At 42.1% G+C, this 18,840-nt stretch overlaps 1 protein-coding gene across 1 annotated transcript in view; it reads left to right on the top strand.

Moving 5' to 3' along the window:
• Positions 1 to 18,840, top strand: part of SCIN (scinderin) — a 136,772-nt gene that overhangs the window by 82,536 nt on the left and 35,396 nt on the right. Inside the window, 2 exon segments of the mRNA XM_075587231.1 lie at positions 5,242 to 5,331; positions 15,161 to 15,293. Coding sequence (XP_075443346.1) covers positions 5,242 to 5,331; positions 15,161 to 15,293 — 223 coding nt within the window.

Below are 18,840 nucleotides of genomic sequence, written 5' to 3'. Positions count from 1 at the left end.
CCTACAGTGCTCTCCCTAATATATACCGGCAATTAAGCATCTATTTTATGTCAACGTAATGGACTGTTAAGTGACCTCTACATTACCCTCATCACACTGTCATGTAAATTACTTGGCCATTTACTGCCAAAGTGAACTAGTAGTAAACTGATGCATTCATCACCATGTTTGCTGGTACTACAATATATGGTAGAAATGTTTATACCATTTAAAACTGTAGGAACATTGAGAAAAGATTTAGAAATACAAATATGTATGTCACTGCAATACATAATATTTGTATGTATTTATACAAGACTAACATTTTGTTCAAGGATATGTGGTCATACAACCATTTGAGCCCTGTTCCCAGACTTATAAGTGCGTTTCCATTATATACATTTTCACATGGCAGTGCTTATTACATATTATTATATTACATATATATATCACAGTTACAATAACATTCAAAAAGTGTCTCCATACTTAATATGAATTATATATGCAAAAGCATTGTAACTTAAAACTAATGTGCATACAGTTTTTGTGATAAATAATGTAGTATCTTAACATACAAGTCTATCTTAAGCTTACCAGACACTAAAATCACTAAGCTTACCAGTGATATGTTTTATATATACTGTATGTTACCCCTCTTAAATTCTATGTCCCAGACTGACCTGGTGCTGAGGTATGGGCCTGAGTCCTTTGCTGCTACTAAATATGCCACACATGGCCTTCGGTTAGACGGAGGGAAATAAGTACAGTACAAAGCGTGTGTGGTACAATTGCTTTGATATAATTGTTACCCAGTCTTAATAACCTTGTGATCCTCAGCAAAGGATCACTATAGACATCATACAACATATATATATATATATTTTATTACTTAACAATAATGCTGCCCAGGTATGTTTCAGTGTCAGTTAAAAGATGGCCATCCAATCTTGGATATATGGACCTATATAAATGGTGCTGGCACACCGTTGGAGCTCTTAATGCACCAACATGTAGCAGGCCTGTACTTCACAAAGGTGCTTTGGTACCACTTTTAACTGCAACTGTTGAGGGTCCCTTCCGACAGAGACAGACACTTCTTGCATTCACAGCAAACTCATTGAAACATAATTTGCTCTTTTTTTTAATCTCTATTTTATTCTAGGGATGCACCGGTTCCCAAAATATTTAACTTTTAAAAATCCCAGTAGAATAAACAAGATGGTCATTAAGGTCACCACTAGTCAGTTGGGACTTCATCTACCGACATTACGGCTTTCTATTAGCCATCATACGGACTCTGGCGCCCATATTGTTATCCTAGAGCAGTGTTTCCCAACTCCAGAACCCAGGGAACCCCAACAGGTCAGATGTTAAGGATATCCCTGCTCCAGCACAGGTGGGTCAATCAGCGGCACAGTCATTTTGACTGAGCCACCTGTGCTGGAGCAGGGATATCCTTAAGACCTGACCTTTTGGGGTTCCCTGAGGTCTGGAGTTGGGAAACACTGTCCTAGAGTATTGTTGTATTGAGAGTTTTACTCGAAGTTTAAAAAAAAGTGCAGATTAAAGTATTTGGGGCATGGTACTATGTATTAGGATGGAAGAAAAAAAGACAGTAGTAAGCATTTAATGCAATAGTAATTAAATCTATATTTACATGAGGCTGTTTACATGCCTGATTGTCTATTCTTCTGCTTTTAATCTGTAATGCCATAAAATTCAACTATGTGAAGTACTGTAGTAAAGTAACCAAATGCCATCTGTCAACCATAAAACCGTAGTTTAAGGGAACATCTTATCACTGGTACACCAAGATTCAACTTACACTTTGTGCTTTCACTGATAAACATATAGGGATAAAGCATATAAATTACACACACACCATATGAGAATTACTATGGTCAAATATCCAAATATTTAACAAGACACTGGCTGCCCTGTGTTTGTAACACAGAGTTTTTATCAGCACTGTCAGTACTTTAACACCATCTTATACTATATTAGTGAAAGCACTGTATGTTTGCCTGCCTGCATGCATGCCTGCCTGCCTGCCTGCCTGGATGTCCGGTGTCCCTAGGGGAAATCTCATTGGTCCCTTGGGCCGCCCCCGCACACCTCTCATTGGCCTGAGGCGGAGTGACGGGCCAAAGGGGACACACACACACACACCTCTCTGTCCTCTCCCCCCCCCCATCACACACACCTCCCTCTCCACTCACCTCCCTCCACCTCCCGCTCCACTCACCTCCCTCCCGCTCAACTCCCTCCACCTCCCGCTCCATTCACCTCCCTCTCCATTCACCTCCCTCTCCATTCACCTCCCTCCCGCTCAACTCCCTCCCCGGCACAGGGACAGGCAGTGGGCAGGGCAGCCTGCCGCTGCCTCCACTCACCTCCCGCTCCCTCCACCCACCTCCCGCTCCCTCCACTCACCTATCCTCACCTCCCGCTCACCTCCCTGGCGCGGGGCCAGGGCAGCCTACCGCTGCCACGCGGCACCTAACCTCCCTCCCGCTCAACTCCCTCCCCGGCGCGGGGACAGGCAGTGGGCAGGGCAGCCTGCCGCTGCCTCCACTCACCTCCCGCTGCCTCCACTCACCTCCCGCTCCCTCCACTCACCTCCCGCTCCCTCCACCCACCTCCCGCTCCCTCCACCCACCTCCCGCTCCCTCCACTCACCTCCCACTCACCTCCCCTCACCTCCCGCTCACCTCCCTGGCGCGGGGACCTCCCGCTCCCTCCACTCACCTCCCGCTCCCTCCACCCACCTCCCGCTCCCTCCACCCACCTCCCGCTCCCTCCACTCACCTCCCGCTCACCTCCCCTCACCTCCCGCTCACCTCCCTGGCGCGGGGACAGGCATTGGCCAGGGCAGCCTACCGCTGCCACGCGGCACCTAAGATGGCGGCGGAAGGAAGGACCCCTTCCTCCCTCGCGGACTAACTAACATGGCGGCGGCCAGAAGGAGAGGTGAGTGTGTGTGAGTGTGTGAGTGAGTGAGTGAGTGTGTGTCTGTGTCTATGTGTGTGTGTGTCACAGCGTGACAGTGTGTGTGTGGGACACTGTGTGTGTGTCTGTGTGCGTCTGTTACACTGTGTCTCAGACACTGTAGAGTGGGGACCGGAGCTACACATGGGGGGTGGGGGGGGGGGGGGGTCAGGAGCGGAGAAAGATACAGGGGGAGTGGAGAGGAGGGACCCGTCAATTTAAACCAAACCAACCCCCCTCCTGTCCACTGCCCCCCCTCCTGTCCACTGCCCCCCCCTCCTGTCCACTGCCCCCCCCCTCCTGTCCACTGTCACCCCCCTCCTGTCCACTGTCACCCCCCTCCTGTCCACTCTCCCCCCCCTCCTGTCCACTCTCCCCCCCTCCTGGCCACTGTCACCCCCCCCTCCTGTCCACTGTCACCCCCCCGTCCACTCTCCCCCCCCATCCACTCTCCCCCCCCCGTCCACTCTCCCCCCCCCCGTCCACTCTCCCCCCCCCCGTCCACTCTCCCCCCCCCCCGTCCACTCCCCCCCCGTCCACTCTCCCCCCCCCCGTCCACTCTCCCCCCCCCGTCCACTCTCCCCCCCGTCCACTCTCCCCCCCCCGTCCACTCTCCCCCCCCCGTCCACTCTCCCCCCCCTCCTGTCCACTCTCCCCCCCCTCCTGTCCACTCACTCTCCCCCCTGTCCACTCTCCCCCCCTCCTGTCCACTCTCCCTCCCTCCCATCCCCTCCAAATAGTCACCTATTGTTCCACCATTTATAAATAATACTACCTATTACGCATTTACATCCCGGGCAACGCCGGGTCTCTCAGCTAGTAAGGTATAATAATAAATAATAACTTTATTTCATGTAGCCCTTTCTCTCAATGGGACTCACAATTACAGGACAGTGCTCAGTACGCAGCACATAGGATGTTTACAGACACAATCCTTGCCTGTAAGTATAGTTTACAGTCTATATTTTGGTGCCTGAGGCACAAGGAGATACAATGACTTGCCCAAGGTCACAACGAGCTGACACCAGGAATTGAGTCAGGTATCCCCTGCATCAAACCCTGTGCCATTGTTTGCAGTCAGTGTCTTTACTCGCTGAGTCACTCCTTCACGTCTATAGAAGAAACAGAGACAAGAAAAGTAGAAGGGAGTACAGGAGCTCTGCCACTTAATCATCGAGTACAATAGAAAAGAAGAGGTGTAAAATTGTAGTATTATTACGTAACATTATCAAAATACAGCATCAATGTCAAAATTACAATAGAGATTGCAGGCTGGCATTAGAATTGGTATGATTGACCTCAAGGCTTAAGCCCGGAGTGAAATAAAAATCAGATTATTAACCATCCCTAAGTAGAGAAATGTAGGAGACCAAACTTCATCTGTCAGTGTTTCCAAAGGATTTAGGTTTACAGTGACAAATATTGAGTATTTTAAAGGACTGAGTGACTAAAAAAAAAGAATGGGCTTATTATAAGACACGTAGACAGCAATAGCTGTTGACAATGGTTTTAATAAAGTATTAAGGCATCGTTAACATTAGCTTACTGTAACCTATGGAGGAAGTAAAGGATATAAAACAAAGAGGAGCTGTTTATGAAATAAACACTGCACATTTGTAGAGTAAATTTTAGTCATGAGTTCTAAGAGAAGTTGTTCATAACCCTAAAGGTGCACATAGGCCCATATTTACTAAGTGGTGCTCTGCCATAAGATAGCTTCTGGTGCTGGAATAGCACCGCTTATTAAATACGGCCATGGTGCTTTTTGTTTCTATCAAAAAAGCACCAACATCATTGTAGGTCTAACACAAAAAATGATAGTCTGATTTTTTTTTTACTGATAGAGTTAAAAATGAGTTCATTTTTTAGAGTTAAAAATGTTAAATAGCTTTTATGAATCTATTAAATTATGATGTATTAATATTTTATAAGGACAATACTCTCTTTCTTCCATCATCATTTGGAAATATGCTGGAGAGAATTTTCCTCGTGAAATATTAACAAGCCATCCTTCATTGTGCCACTATTGTGTCTACGCCTGTCACGTATTCAGAATGAAGTCTCACTCTGGTTTCAGGCAGTACTTTTACATTAAAATGCCATTGCTTGGGCCAAACGCCTTACATTGGACCCAGTCAGGTCACAGGTCATTAACACCTATCAAAAATGAGAACAAAATAAAAAGGACTAACATGATCTAGCGTATATGTCTTCATACATTTTATTTAAGATGCTTTTTGTAACCTATTGTGTTATATTCCATGTTTCCTGCAGGTTTTAGGGAAGAAGCCTCAACTGCCTGAGGGGGATGACAGTGACGACATTGCTGACGTTACAAATAGGAAAATGGCAAAATTGTACATGGTAAGGTGATTATGCTGTAAGTTTAATTATGTAGGAAAACTATTATATTACCGACAAGTTAGTCTTCGGTACCAAAAATGGTTTATTTTCTGCTTCTACTGTGCAGTATTAATGCATCATTTAAATGCTAAACGTATCAAAACACTATATATGGCAGACATTTATAAAAAAAATCTTCAGTTTTTATAAAGCTTTATCAAATTAAAAACCACACAAGGCATTTTTTTTTAGCAACAATGATCCAAAGATGGCGGGCACACACCAATTTAAAAAAAATGCTGGTTGAAAACACTGTAGTAGGTGCTCGAGCAGGGGAATGAGAATCCAAGCAAAATAACACTTTAGACTTCAATAGGAGACAGGATCCTGCGGCACTCAAAAGTTACACTAACAGTCAACGAGACATTTTAAGTCCTTTTATTGTTGCAGACACGGTGCATCTATGGTGCATGGCTCTTCCATTGTTTTAGCAAAGCCGCAAAGTGTGTACTGTAGTATCAGCTGCAGTCCATAGTGTCTTCAAGTGGCTGAAAGTTTTTCATTGCTTTGACATGTAGGCAGCGAGGTAGAAGTGTCTTGTTACCTACCTGCATTACCAAGGACTGTCCATCCTTTGATGTAACTTCTCTGGTTAACAAAAGGAGGGGAGCCTGGTATACATACTGGAGAGGTCGTGTTTAATGCATTTGGTGCCAGCAGCGCATTGCAGAGTAGTGAAGGGGCAGAGTAATGCACGGTTGGTCCCTACATCATTGAAGTAGTTGAGAAGAGGTGGGCCACAAATAATGGAGCAATGAATTGCAGAGGCTGTGGAGGAAATGTATTAAGTCGTGCAAACTGGATTATTGCTCCAAAACCAGCATAAATGCTGTAATTTTAACACTTCGGGAGTCTGCTTCAATTTATCAAGCTGCATCGCTCCATTTGTTTGCCCCAGTTTGCTCCATGAGCGTTTTGGAGAGTGTTTAAAGAATGAAGCAGTGAAGGAGAGAGTCAGCATAACATTATAATGTACCAAAACATTGCGCCTCTAACTGGCGCAGTTTTCCTCATTGTTCTCGCTAAATACAAAGTTCAGGTTAGCCTCTGCTCCAGAAGAGATCTGCTCCAAATGTAAGAAGCAAGATTGAAAAGATTCATACATATGGCGACGGTCGCTAATTGACGCAAATGCAAATATTTGCTTCCTGTTTTGAAGCAAATTGCAGCATTTTGATATACACAATATATCTCCTTGTACCTTTTAATCACGTGTGAGCACCTTTATAAGAAACGGAAATACAGGGCTTTAACTATATATTTGTTTAAACTCTGTTGCCCAAGGACACACTGAACTGGGACAGGACCTAGTACAAGAGTCTGCAACGTCTGGAGCTTGTAGGTTAACATCAAATCCACTTATTATTCCCCTAGTAGACTGGAAATGTGTAAAATGCAACAGTTGGCAACCACTTTGTTTTAGTAAGGATCACATGTGAATTTAATGACGTGTGAAGATAAAATAGATTTCTAGATACAATCTAGTAAGATTTGAGCCAGATTCTAAAATTGAACGTGACAAAGAAATACAGTTGGGAAGATATTAGTTGTAAACAAAATTACATCTGGACATAGTTATCTTTTTGTTCCAGCACTACGAGGACACGAAATTATGCAAACCTATAAAAATGTAGTAACATTGCCAAACATATTGTGCAAAACCACAAAGCGGTGTAATTGTACAAAAGCTGAAATTAAAATGAAGCAATACTATAGAACTATATTGTTTGTATGTTGAAGGAAACAATGTTAAAAGTTTTGGTTTACTAACAAAGCAGGTTTTGCCTTACATCTGGGAAACCTAATCATCAAAAATACAACAGTGGAATTGTAGCATTCAAAAAGGCCAAGTATTATTAATGAGCCACAAGCCTTGCATTAAATATGCTATAAAAAAGGTAAGAAAAAGAAAATGTAAAAAAATCATGTGACAAGCAATGAATGTCCCTTTGCGGTTTATCTCCTTTCTGGGGTCTTCACATAGCCCCTATAAGATCAGAACCCAAATCAACCACATCATATACAGTTTAGGAGTGCTACTAGGATTTTTACCTCATGTATAGAACAAAAGACAAAAAGGCCTTGTGCTACATCCAATTTGACAAATTAAACAGTTAAATGCTTATCTGTTTATCTTCTCATAAGCAAGTGTAATTTATTTCAATTCTTTGGCCAAAGTATTATAAGCCTAAAAACATGTCACGGTCTGGACCATCTGCAGGTGCTTACACTAATATACCTGAAAAAAAGATCTCATAACCTCGTCAGATTATCATTCAGCAAAAGTGAAAATACATTCATTTGAAAAGGCTTCACACTTGATCATAGGACAATTTTGAACACGATATAAACAAATTGATGGAGAGAACCTTGAGGGAGGGCAGAGGTGGGAATAGACCACAGTGAGTAGAGGTTGGGATCCCTGGTGCGGTATTCAGTATGCCCTAACAAACTGAGATGAACAAAATGAACAGCCAATCATAGGAATCGATGATGAGAGGTCGTTGCCATGGAGACAATAATCTGAAAATAATTATACGTATTAAAATGTGTAGAGGCAAAGTCTAACATCCATTCAATAATACCAACACCTTGTTCCAGACTTCCCTGGTCCCTGGATGTGATGAAATACAACCATAGTGGATCCTTTATCTCTGACCCTCCCCTGAATGTCATGAGGGAGGGCATACATTGTAAAAATATTGATTAGATGATAGGGAGAGGTACAAGGACTAGATCTAAAAAAAAGCAGCTTAGATCAAATTCCTTGGTCATTCAAAGCAGAATCATTGTGTTGGGCCTTTTTATCCAATCAGCCTCACGTTGAAGCAACATTCTAAGTCTATTAACCTCTCCTCCATGTTCTTTCAAGTCCATCAATCACCTGAAACCTGAGCTGACTGGCATTATGGGCCTCAGAAATGGCCATCTTAGGCTTTGGTCCCGCTGCGTCCGGCGGCGCACGCAGCTGCACGGCAGCAGGCCACCAGCCTTTTCCGATTCACCCCCTCTGCTCCGACCCCCCCCGCTCCGATTTCCCGTGTGTGTGCCTGTGTGCATTTGCAGGGCTGCGGGGCTCAGGAGCTGCGGGGCTGAGGGGCTCGCCCCCTCACGTCATGGCCAGGTCTTAAGGACATCCCAGGTCCAGCACAGGTGGGTCAATCAGCGGCACAGTCATTTTGACTGAGCCACCTGTGCTGGAGCAGGGATATCCTTAAGACCTGACCTGTTGTGGTTCCCTGAGTTGGGAAACACTGTCCTAGAGTATTGTTGTATTGAGAGTTTTACTCGAAGTTAAAAAAAAAAAGAAGCAGATTTAAGTATTTGGGGCATGGTACTATGTATTAGGATGGAAGAAAAAAAGACAGTAGTAAGCATTTAATGCAATAGTAATTAAATCTATATTTACATGAGGCTGTTTACATGCCTGATTGTCTATTCTACTGCTTTTAATCTGTAATGCCATAAAATTCAACTATGTGAAGTACTGTAGTAAAGTAACAAAATGCCATCTGTCAACCATAGAACCGTAGTTTAAGGGAACATCTTATCACTGGTACACAATGATTCAACATACACTTTGTGCTTTCACTGATAAACATATAGGGATAAAGCATATAAATTACACACACACACCATATGAGAATTACTATGGTCAAATGTCCAAATATTGAACAAGACACTGGCTGCCCTGTGTTAGTAACAGAGTTTTTATCAGCACTGTCAGTACTTTAACACCATAAGGTATAATAATAAATAATAACTATTTCATGTAGCGCTTTTCTCTCAATGTGTTGGGCCTTTTTATCCAATCAGCCTCACGTTGAAGCAACATTCTAAGTCTATTAACCTCTCCTCCATGTTCTTTCAAGTCCATCACTCACCTGAAACCTGAGCTGACTGGCATTATGGGCCTCAGAAATGGCCATCTTAGGCTTTAGTCCCGCTGCGTCCGGCGGCGCGCGCGGCTGCACGGCAGCAGCCCACCAGCCCTTTCCTCCAGTCTGGAGGTCCCCAGTGGCTTCTTCAGGCGTGTCTGACTGCATGCTGTGACGCGTCAGCCAGCCGGAGCTACAAGGAGCTTGTGGTTTCGGCGAGTGCAGAGTCATGTGGCATGCAAGGGAACCAATCACGGATTGGATCTCAGCAGCCAATCCGATTCCCCCCTCTCTGCTCCGATCCCCCCGTTCCGATTCACCCCCTCTGCTCCGATCCCCCTCATTCCGGTTCACCCCCTCTGCTCCGATCCCCCCAGTTCCGATTCACCCCCCTCTGCTCCGATCCCCCCCCTTGCTCCGATTTCCCGTGTGTGTGCCTGTGTGCATTTGTGGGTCTGCGGGGCTGCGGGGCTGCGGGGCTGAGGGGCTCGACCCCTCACGTTATGGCTTCGCCCCCCCCACCCGCTTTGGCCACGCCCACCAACCCCGCGCTGGAAAAATTTCACTGTAGACCGCATATCGCGGGCATGTGAAGAGGGGCCTTAGCCTTATGCTGTTCAATCCTATCCTTAACCTTTCGAATGGTCTCAACACGTACCCTAACCCACACAGACTTTTAATTACATACACGACAAATTCGGAAAGAAAGGTATAATGATTTTTTATTTGTGGATGAGTGAAGAAATCCCCTTCTTGATTGCTATTGCACTGTGCATAACTGCCGCATCCACGTGGTACTCAGTCTCTGATCTCTTATGGTATGTGTCCACGAATAATAGTAAAAGCCTTTCTGTGTGTTATATTACTGTAGCTGAACTCCTCTGTGGATTGAAGTACACTGTGCAGACCATAGGTCTCCAGGATCATCAGAGATGACCACATGGAACTTAGTGAGATATTCCAATTTATATGGACTTGATTCAAATACTTCTTACACCATTACTGCAAGCTTAAAAACTTAGAGAATCCTTGGATTGCATTTTTTGGCAACTTTATAGGAGAATTATCTGTCACATGGATTATGGAACGTCTTTCCAGAGTTTAGTAAAATACCAGTGTATCATTGGAGACCCCAGAAGGGGGTCAGACCACAGAGGGACATTCATTGTGTGCACATTAGAATTTACTTTATTTTTTTATTACCTACTTTATAGCATATTTTGTGTGAGGCTTCTGGCCCATTGATTTAATTCTACTTTGAGTGCTATATTCCCTTTGTTGTATTTTTGTTATTTATACAGGCAGACCTCGGTTATCCAACACAATGCGTTACTCAAAATGGCGTTGGATAGCGAAACGTCTTAAAGCGAAACACGTGTTCCCATAGGAACACTGTTTAAATGAAAGGTTCCGTTCCTGAAGGCATTTTTAACACTTAAATTCACCAAATATTTTATGCAGGCAATAAGATACGCAGCACACACATAAATTATATAGTGTGTGTATACTGTATTATATGTATAATATAACATAAAATATAATATATTATATAGTATAATATAATATTATATTATATAATATATATATTATATACACATAAACAACTTTGCAAAGCGTTGTAAGGACGTTGGATAAGCCGTTTTGGCGTTGTAAAAATGAACATAGGTATGCATTGCATAGCGTTGGATAAGCCATTCGTTGTAAAGCGAAGCGTTGTAAAACGAGGACTGCCTGTATATATTTGGCTCATTGGGGAATATGGGCAGGGAATACAAAACCGTTTTTCTTATGAGCACCTTGGTTATAAGATAATGGGAAAGTGCTGTACTCGGGGACTCCAGTTTCTTACATTGTTCTTATATCAATTAGAGATTTCAATCTATTTACATTTTTCCTGTGAAAGTCAAGTGTTGATTTATCAAGAATTTACTGCATTTTTATTATAATAGTCGGAGCCAGCGCTAACTGAAGGTTCACTACAAGAAAGCGAAAATTGTCAAACCAGCTCCTATACTGGAGCTGTAGTAATTTAAAGACTATAGGATGAACCTGAGGTATATGTGTCATAAAATATAGAAGTGCATCTCAAAGTAAGAAAGTGTGATTGCTTGGATATTTATCTCCTAATTACTAGAAACAGATTGCATTACAGTCTCAAGCAGGGATCAAGAGCATATTCAGAGAGGTCCAAAGGAGGACTGTTGATGTATTAATAAAAGCTGTTTGTGTCCCAATGTACATTTTCTGCCAGTGCCTGGAGCCCGACTGTTGCTACCTGCTACCATACTAGAGCACCCAGGCAAGTTATACAAATATTGTCAGTGCCACTGCTATATATGATGTACCATGCATCCTTCCAGAAGTGGCAAAGGCAATAAAATCCATTTAGAATAAAAAGGCCCCTGTTAATATGGAATTTTAACTGAAATCTTAAAAGAAGATGGGGAAGAAATAGAGAAAATCCGTGCAAAACTCTTCAGATGCTACTTGAAGAACAGGACAATTCAAGAACAATAAATTGATACTGTAGTTATCCTCATCCCTTAAAAATGAGACAAGGAAGACCTCAAGAACAACAAACCAGTCAGTCTCATTCCAACCACTTACAAGATTTTTATGAAGATACTCACTAATTGGCTAACAGACCATGGACATTGCCCAGCTTAGGCTACGGACCCAGTGTTGGCTGCTGCACACGGGCCTGGCGTCCTGGCAGCTCGTGCACAGCTTAAAGCCACGGTCTGTAGGGAGCGATGGGAGGCGCGGGGACATGGCCAAAATGGGGGGTGGGCGGGGGCATCCCTCTGTTTTCAGAGCTTCGGCTTGGAATCGATAAGCAACACTCCTTATACAAGGCTCCCTGCAGGGGCTGCACAAAGAAGGTGAGGACCCTCCATTCTCACTGTTATTGGACCTCTCTCAGCTTGGCAGCCAAATCCTCCTTTGCAAAACATGGGTATGTTTCTCCCTCCCCCCGCTTCCATTGTCTCCACGCATACCACTGGACCCTGTAGCCACACGGGAAGACAAAATTCTTGTCTTCCCTGGTGGCTGACGCGCCATCACGCTTCATGAGTCAAGACAACAGAACCCACTGGGGCCTGCCTGATTGAGGTGAGTGTCTGGTGTGCGGCGCTCAGGAACTCAACCTTAGAGATCAAGTGAGACTTCACAGTGTATACAAAACAATGGACCATATCCAAGTTGTACAAGAAGTGATATACCGAAGTAATGAATATGATCTACAACTCAATTTAGTTTCATAGATTGTGAAAAAACATTTGAATTGGTCCACAACTCAGTAGTTTTAAAGGTATTAAGAAGAAAAAGTATTAAATACGTGTATATTGATATTACATAGAACATTTTTGAGAATGCCACATCAACCACTAGACTACATGAAGATACAAGCAAGATGAGGATTAGCAAGGGAGTGTGACTGGGAGACATGTCACCAAAACTTCACAGCAACCCTTGTGGATTGTTTAATACATTGAATTGGGAAGAAAAGGGAATCAATATCACCTGGGAATACTTAAGTCACGTATGATTTGCAGATGACGTTATTTTTACCAGAAATCCAGAATACCCCAGCAACAAATTAGAACTCACCGAAATAAGAAGGTGGCACCGTATGCATTACAGCAAGACCAAACGGATGTTCAACAAATGTATCAGCTCCAAAAAGATCAAAATAAATGGACAAGAACTACTGTAGATGAAGTAAAAGACTATGTCTGCCTTGGCCAGGAAGTATCAGTGGATAAGAACTTTTTGAATGAAACCAATAGGAGAAAAAAGATGGGGATGTGCATTTGGAAGAAACAAGACAATCTTCCAATCTGCAACTGTGCCTCAACAGGAAAGTGCCTTGCCAGTGCATACTACGTGTGCTCACACATGGATGTGTAACTTGGACCCTAAATGCAAAGACAAAATCAGAAACTTCAGAAAACTCAAAGAAGTATGGAGAGATGTATGTTGGATAATACATAAAGAGACATGAAAATAGATTAATGGGTTTCAAAAACATACAAAAGTCTGTGAGATCATCACGAGGGTGAAGAAAGTACGTCAGTGGATGGTAAGTATCATAAGAAGAAATTACCATCCTGGGACAAAGATAGTACTCGATTGGATTCCAAGAGATATCAAAAGACAAAGACGAAAAGTAAGATGGGAAGATACAATCTGAAAGTTTGCTGGAGCAATGTGTAGAAGAGAAGTTTGCAACCAAAGTACCTGGAAGATCATTGGGGAAGCCTTCATCCAATAGTGAATCAATGAGGACTGAAGATGATTTTATATATATATATATAATGTTAGGAAATTTGTTTGAGCAACATGAAGAACATGAACATGAAGAAGTGAGGTGTATAATAGCAGACGTGGAAAATCACTGAGGAAGTCTTCATCCAACAGTGGATTGACAAAGGCGGAAGATAACCTATATGGTTTTTTTTAGACTTGTCCAGCTAAGGTACTTCCTGATCATTATTAACAAGCGTCATCCAAACCCGGTTGTAGTTTTTATCTCCAGCGAAAAAGCTATTGTGATAAGGTATTGTGATATAAGTTATTGTCTACAATCGGTCATGAAACTCATGATCAGGTCCAACTTTCTTTCAACTCAGTCCAACTTACATTCTAAATACGTGATATTCTGAGAACAGTTTCTGCATTGTGTGCCATCTGTTAAAATCACTATGTAAATACTTGTACATATCACCAATTTTTTTTAAGTAAAAATGTTAACCACAAGTGTTATGAATGTCTAATATAGTAAAGGTATAGTCATATGATCTTGTTTCAAAGATAATTTCACATCACAAATCTCCTTTATTTTCCTTTCACATACTTTTTTTGTGACATTGACAAGCAATTCTCTATACCAGTGTTTCCCAACTCCAGTCCTCAGGGAACCCCAACAGGTCAGGTCTTAAGGATATCCCTGCTCCTGCACAGGTGGGTCAATCAGCGGCTCAGTCATTTTGACTGAGCCACCTGTGCTTGAGCAGGGATATCCTTAAGACCTGTCCTGTTGGGGTTTCCTGAGGACTGGAGTTGGGAAACACTGCACTATACTATATTACAGCATTTTTGGTTTAATATGTATGAAGGTAATACAAGCTTAAGTGCTCTCTCTTTATTTGAGCTCCCATATACAAATGGAACTGCGCCTTTTAATCGAGACAAGGAAATGCAAACAAAGCTATTAGCTCAATATGTACCCTCGCATTAGGCATAAGAAATCCTTGCCTAAAAGCAGTCATAAAAGCAGTCATATCAAATAACTCCTTCTGCATTTCTCGTTTATACAGAAAAGGAATATGCCAGCATCTGATTATCTTTTTTTCTGATGAAATACTAGGAGACTTCTCAGGAAGTATACAAGCTATTAACAACAACATTTTTTTGTTAAAGTACAGGCAGTTTAACACAGCTTCAAAAAACACACTTACTGTATGTACAGAGAATCTATGTACCTCCGCCCACAATGTTTAACTATCTCTGAAAAGTACTTAATGCCCTAAAGCATCAGTGCTACTTATTTCCCTATTCATACAAGGGGCCATGCAAAGTAGCTTCGCATGTGCCAAATTGTGGAAATAACTATTCATTGCTGGGAGGTGCATTACAACTCATGCCATCATTAGGTCTCTCAAGTGATTCATTTCTACTTGAAACAGGCAATCAATACAGAGTAATACTGTATTTCTAAACAGAATATTATGCAGAATGTACTGTATCATGAACATCCGACGTATTTTAGAAACCCAACAATAAACAGTTGGTGATGTGTTGAAACCACTTCATATCCTGTGTCCAACGGTCATATTGAAAATGTGGGATTTAAAATTTTGAAGAATGCATAAATAGAGAGACAATATGTGTAACCATTTGTGTTCTAGGTGTCAGATGCCAGCGGTTCCATGAAGGTCTCGGTAGTTGCAGAGGAAAACCCCTTCTCCAAAGGCATGCTTCTGTCTGAGGAGTGCTTTATTCTGGATCACTCGGCTGACAAAAAGATCTTTGTTTGGAAAGGTCAGACTTCCTTTGCCTGTTTACTTAATTGTTGCTCCATGTGTTACAAACAAAGAATCTAGTGTAAATATACAAAATGTGCTAGTGTTATGAAGTTGCAATGGGATTAAAAGAGCAGCCCCACTAATCCAATGTAAACAAATGCTTTGTAACAGCAATTATCATTGCATTTTCCAATTCATCCTTAACAAAAGCAGTATTTGTTGCATGATATTTATTGTCCTCTTGCAGTCTTCTTAATCTGAACCTAAGCATACCTGTTGAGTGAGTTGACATTGACTTGGGATAGACCAAATTGGTTGCCGGCTACAGTAAATGACAATCTCCACATGTGCACTTGCAATGTGCTGGGTTATATTAAATAATTCTATGGGCTTATGTAATAAGGCAATTTTGGAGCAAAATATTCCCAAAAAGCGTTTTTTCCCCCCATTGTGCTTCCATAGTAGTCAAAGTATCAAACACTTTGGCCCAGTTTTTGCCCCGTGTTTATTGGCTTGCTATTTGGGGTTGTGTCAGAAGGAGGAGTTAGGGTTGATTTACATGATGCACAAATTGCGCACCTGCATGAAAAACTCAGCAAAATTTAAGGCGGTGTAACTTTGACCTCAGACAATCTGCACCAGATGTAAGAAACTGCTTTTGCATTTCACAGCTGTGCTATGAAAAAAATGGTGCAGTACGCCAAAACACACTTTCTCTGCTCCAACGTTGTCTTAATACATTATTTTGTAATTGGATATATAAATTTCAAGATATAAACTAGGTCTGAAAGGGTTAAAGAGACAGGAATTCTTAAAATAACATATGTATGGGGGAAAAGCGATTGAAAATTGAGAACGGCTGAGAGTTTTTGCTTTCTTTCATCTCTAATATATGCAGGATCGCACACTTAAAAAACCTTTCATTTATCAATGTAATTGCATCTCTTATAAAGGTTCAATGGGGATATGTATTAAGTGTTGCAAACTGGAGAATTGCTAAAGAAACGACGGTGCTTCATTATCATTCTGTGTCATTTCGCACTAACATTGAAGATGCTTTGTTCCACTTTTGCTCAACATATACCAGTGAGCGCTTTTGGGAGTGGTTATTAGAAGAGTTAGTGCAAATGTCCTCATCTATGACTGGTTTATGTTTCCTTTCTCTTTGTATCAAATACATCTGCCAGGACTGAGGTACTGTTAACCTGTGCTCATAAGTGATTTCAAAGGCAAGAAACAAAATGAACAAACTTAATACACACTTAGGCCTCAGACATGGTGCCGCAGACCATGCGGACGTGAGCGAACAGACTGCCTTAAAGCAGTGTTCGCATCCATGCGGCGTGCGGGCTTGACAAATCAGTTAAACTTATTTCACAGCGCGAAAGACAGGTCACGTGAGCGGTTCGCCCAATGAGAGCGAACCAGCTCCGTGACGTCACTAGGAACGCCCCCAGGAACGTCCCTCATGCCGCGTGTAGCATGGCCAGGGAAAGCCCCCGCTTTCCCTCAGCATCCGCGCGCCTCTGCACGGGAGAAGCCACCATGGCCCCAGCATAAGAAGAACGATTCCTGCGCTCCTACCAATTAGGCTAAAATAATAAAATAGTGATCTAATGAATAAGGGTTATTTAGTTAAACCCTTTGGGCAAAGCGTTATAAGCCTGCAGCCAACGTCAAGGTACCTACACTGAATGTATGTCATTATTGTCCAATTGACTGGTAAAAAATGTGAGAGAGCCCACAGGCACAAATTATTGCTGATTCATTTTTTTGGCTTTGTGTTTCAGTTTATTGCAACATCTAGATCAGTTGTGGGCAACATAATATACCTTAAGGGCCACATGTGCATAACCCATAACTCCTCCTATTGCCACATATAACCGCTCCCTATAACTCCTCTTATTACGCCGTGTAATTTCTCCCTATAACTCTTATTTCCTCATACAACCGCTCTGCATAACATCTCTCTCACTGTTGCTCTCTGTGTGATCAAGCTCTCTCCCCTTCTTGTTCTGTGCTGATCTCTCTCTCCCTCTCTCTGTGCCGATCTCTGTCACTCTGTGTCCCCCCTGTCCTCTCTCTATCCCACTTTGACAGACCTTTTTTTTTTTTATATAAAAAAATCAATCAGCTACATTTACACTATTAAATGTGCCACCTCCATTAGTTCACTTTGGCCCCTTTAAGTCTATATGCAAGAGGCTGGTGTTTCCTTTGTTAATTACTCAAATCACAGATGTACCTCTACAGAATTACATTAGCAGGAAGGTTGTGTGACAAATCCCAGCTGCTGTTTATTTACAAGCATCCCCCACTACAAATGAACATATGGGGACATATAACTAAGTCACTGGACACTTTGGGGCAGAATAATGGTCTGCTGCTGCAATGTAAAAACGGGGTCAGAGAAAGGATATTGTTTTTGCAGTAAAGCTGCAATCTTTATTTTTGACATATTAATCACAATAGCTTTCTACCCCCAAAAATGTGTGGTTAATTGCATGTAATTTCCCAGAATCCCTAGTTGCAGTGGGAGCACTGTATGCTAATAGATAATGGTGAAGAGCAGGGTTGCAGACCTGTCTGAGACATGTGAATGTGCTCACAAGTTTTTATTTAACAAAAAAAATCAAACCGCTTACGGTAAAAAACAGTCTTGCATTAAAAATACTGGCAATATCCATACCAATCTGTTAAAGTAGCAATACTACATTCCTGCCTTGGTTTTTCCACATTCTTACCTAAATTGGCAAATCGTTTGGTGCTCCTGTTATATATCGTAAAAATCCTGCATGGTTCATCTCTGGGGACCTTTAAAAATAAGGGGGTCAATAGGCAGGATAGCTGCTTTAAATCTGAGGAGCTGGAAACATAGGAGTTTAGCAAATGAACATTACTTACATTATACATTTACCTGGCTGCTGTTCTGTGTTTGTTCAGACTATACAGGACTTTTGTAACTCTTTATTTTAATTGGCAGAGGTCCTATATTAAACTTGTATAATCCAGCTGGCCAAATCAAACATATTCGAACAAACAAACAAAAGATTCCCTCATGGATGCACTCGGATAGACCTAATGGAAATGATGAAGTATATTAAAATCAATTTAATCGATAATAAAATTGTAATTGTACAGAGGGGTGTGGTAAGAAGGTCCAAGACCACCCCCTAATGACATACCAAAGAAACTTCCACACAAGGTCAATAGGGAAGAGAACTAAGAGAATCACTATACACAATCACACGGTGTAAGGGCTACAATATATATGGATCAATTCCTGCAGAAAAAGTACTAGCATATATTGAAGCAGAACTATTATCTAAAAACACGGCAGTCTGTAACATTATAGGGCTGCCGACACTGAGTCTGGAGGAAATGAAATCCAAATAGCAAAAATTGAATACCAAGGAGCTGGCAGGAGTGAATTGCCAGGCTAGTCTGGTGTGATAGTGCAGATATATAGTCAGATATATAGTCATATATATCTACACTATCACACCAGACTAGCCTGGCAATTCACTCCTGCCAGCTCCTTGGTATTCAATTTTTGCTATTTG

The sequence above is a fragment of the Ascaphus truei genome, chromosome 2 (genome assembly GCF_040206685.1).
Source record: "Ascaphus truei isolate aAscTru1 chromosome 2, aAscTru1.hap1, whole genome shotgun sequence".
Lineage (NCBI taxonomy): Eukaryota > Metazoa > Chordata > Amphibia > Anura > Ascaphidae > Ascaphus > Ascaphus truei.
This window is presented reverse-complemented; position numbering and strand designations above follow the sequence as displayed.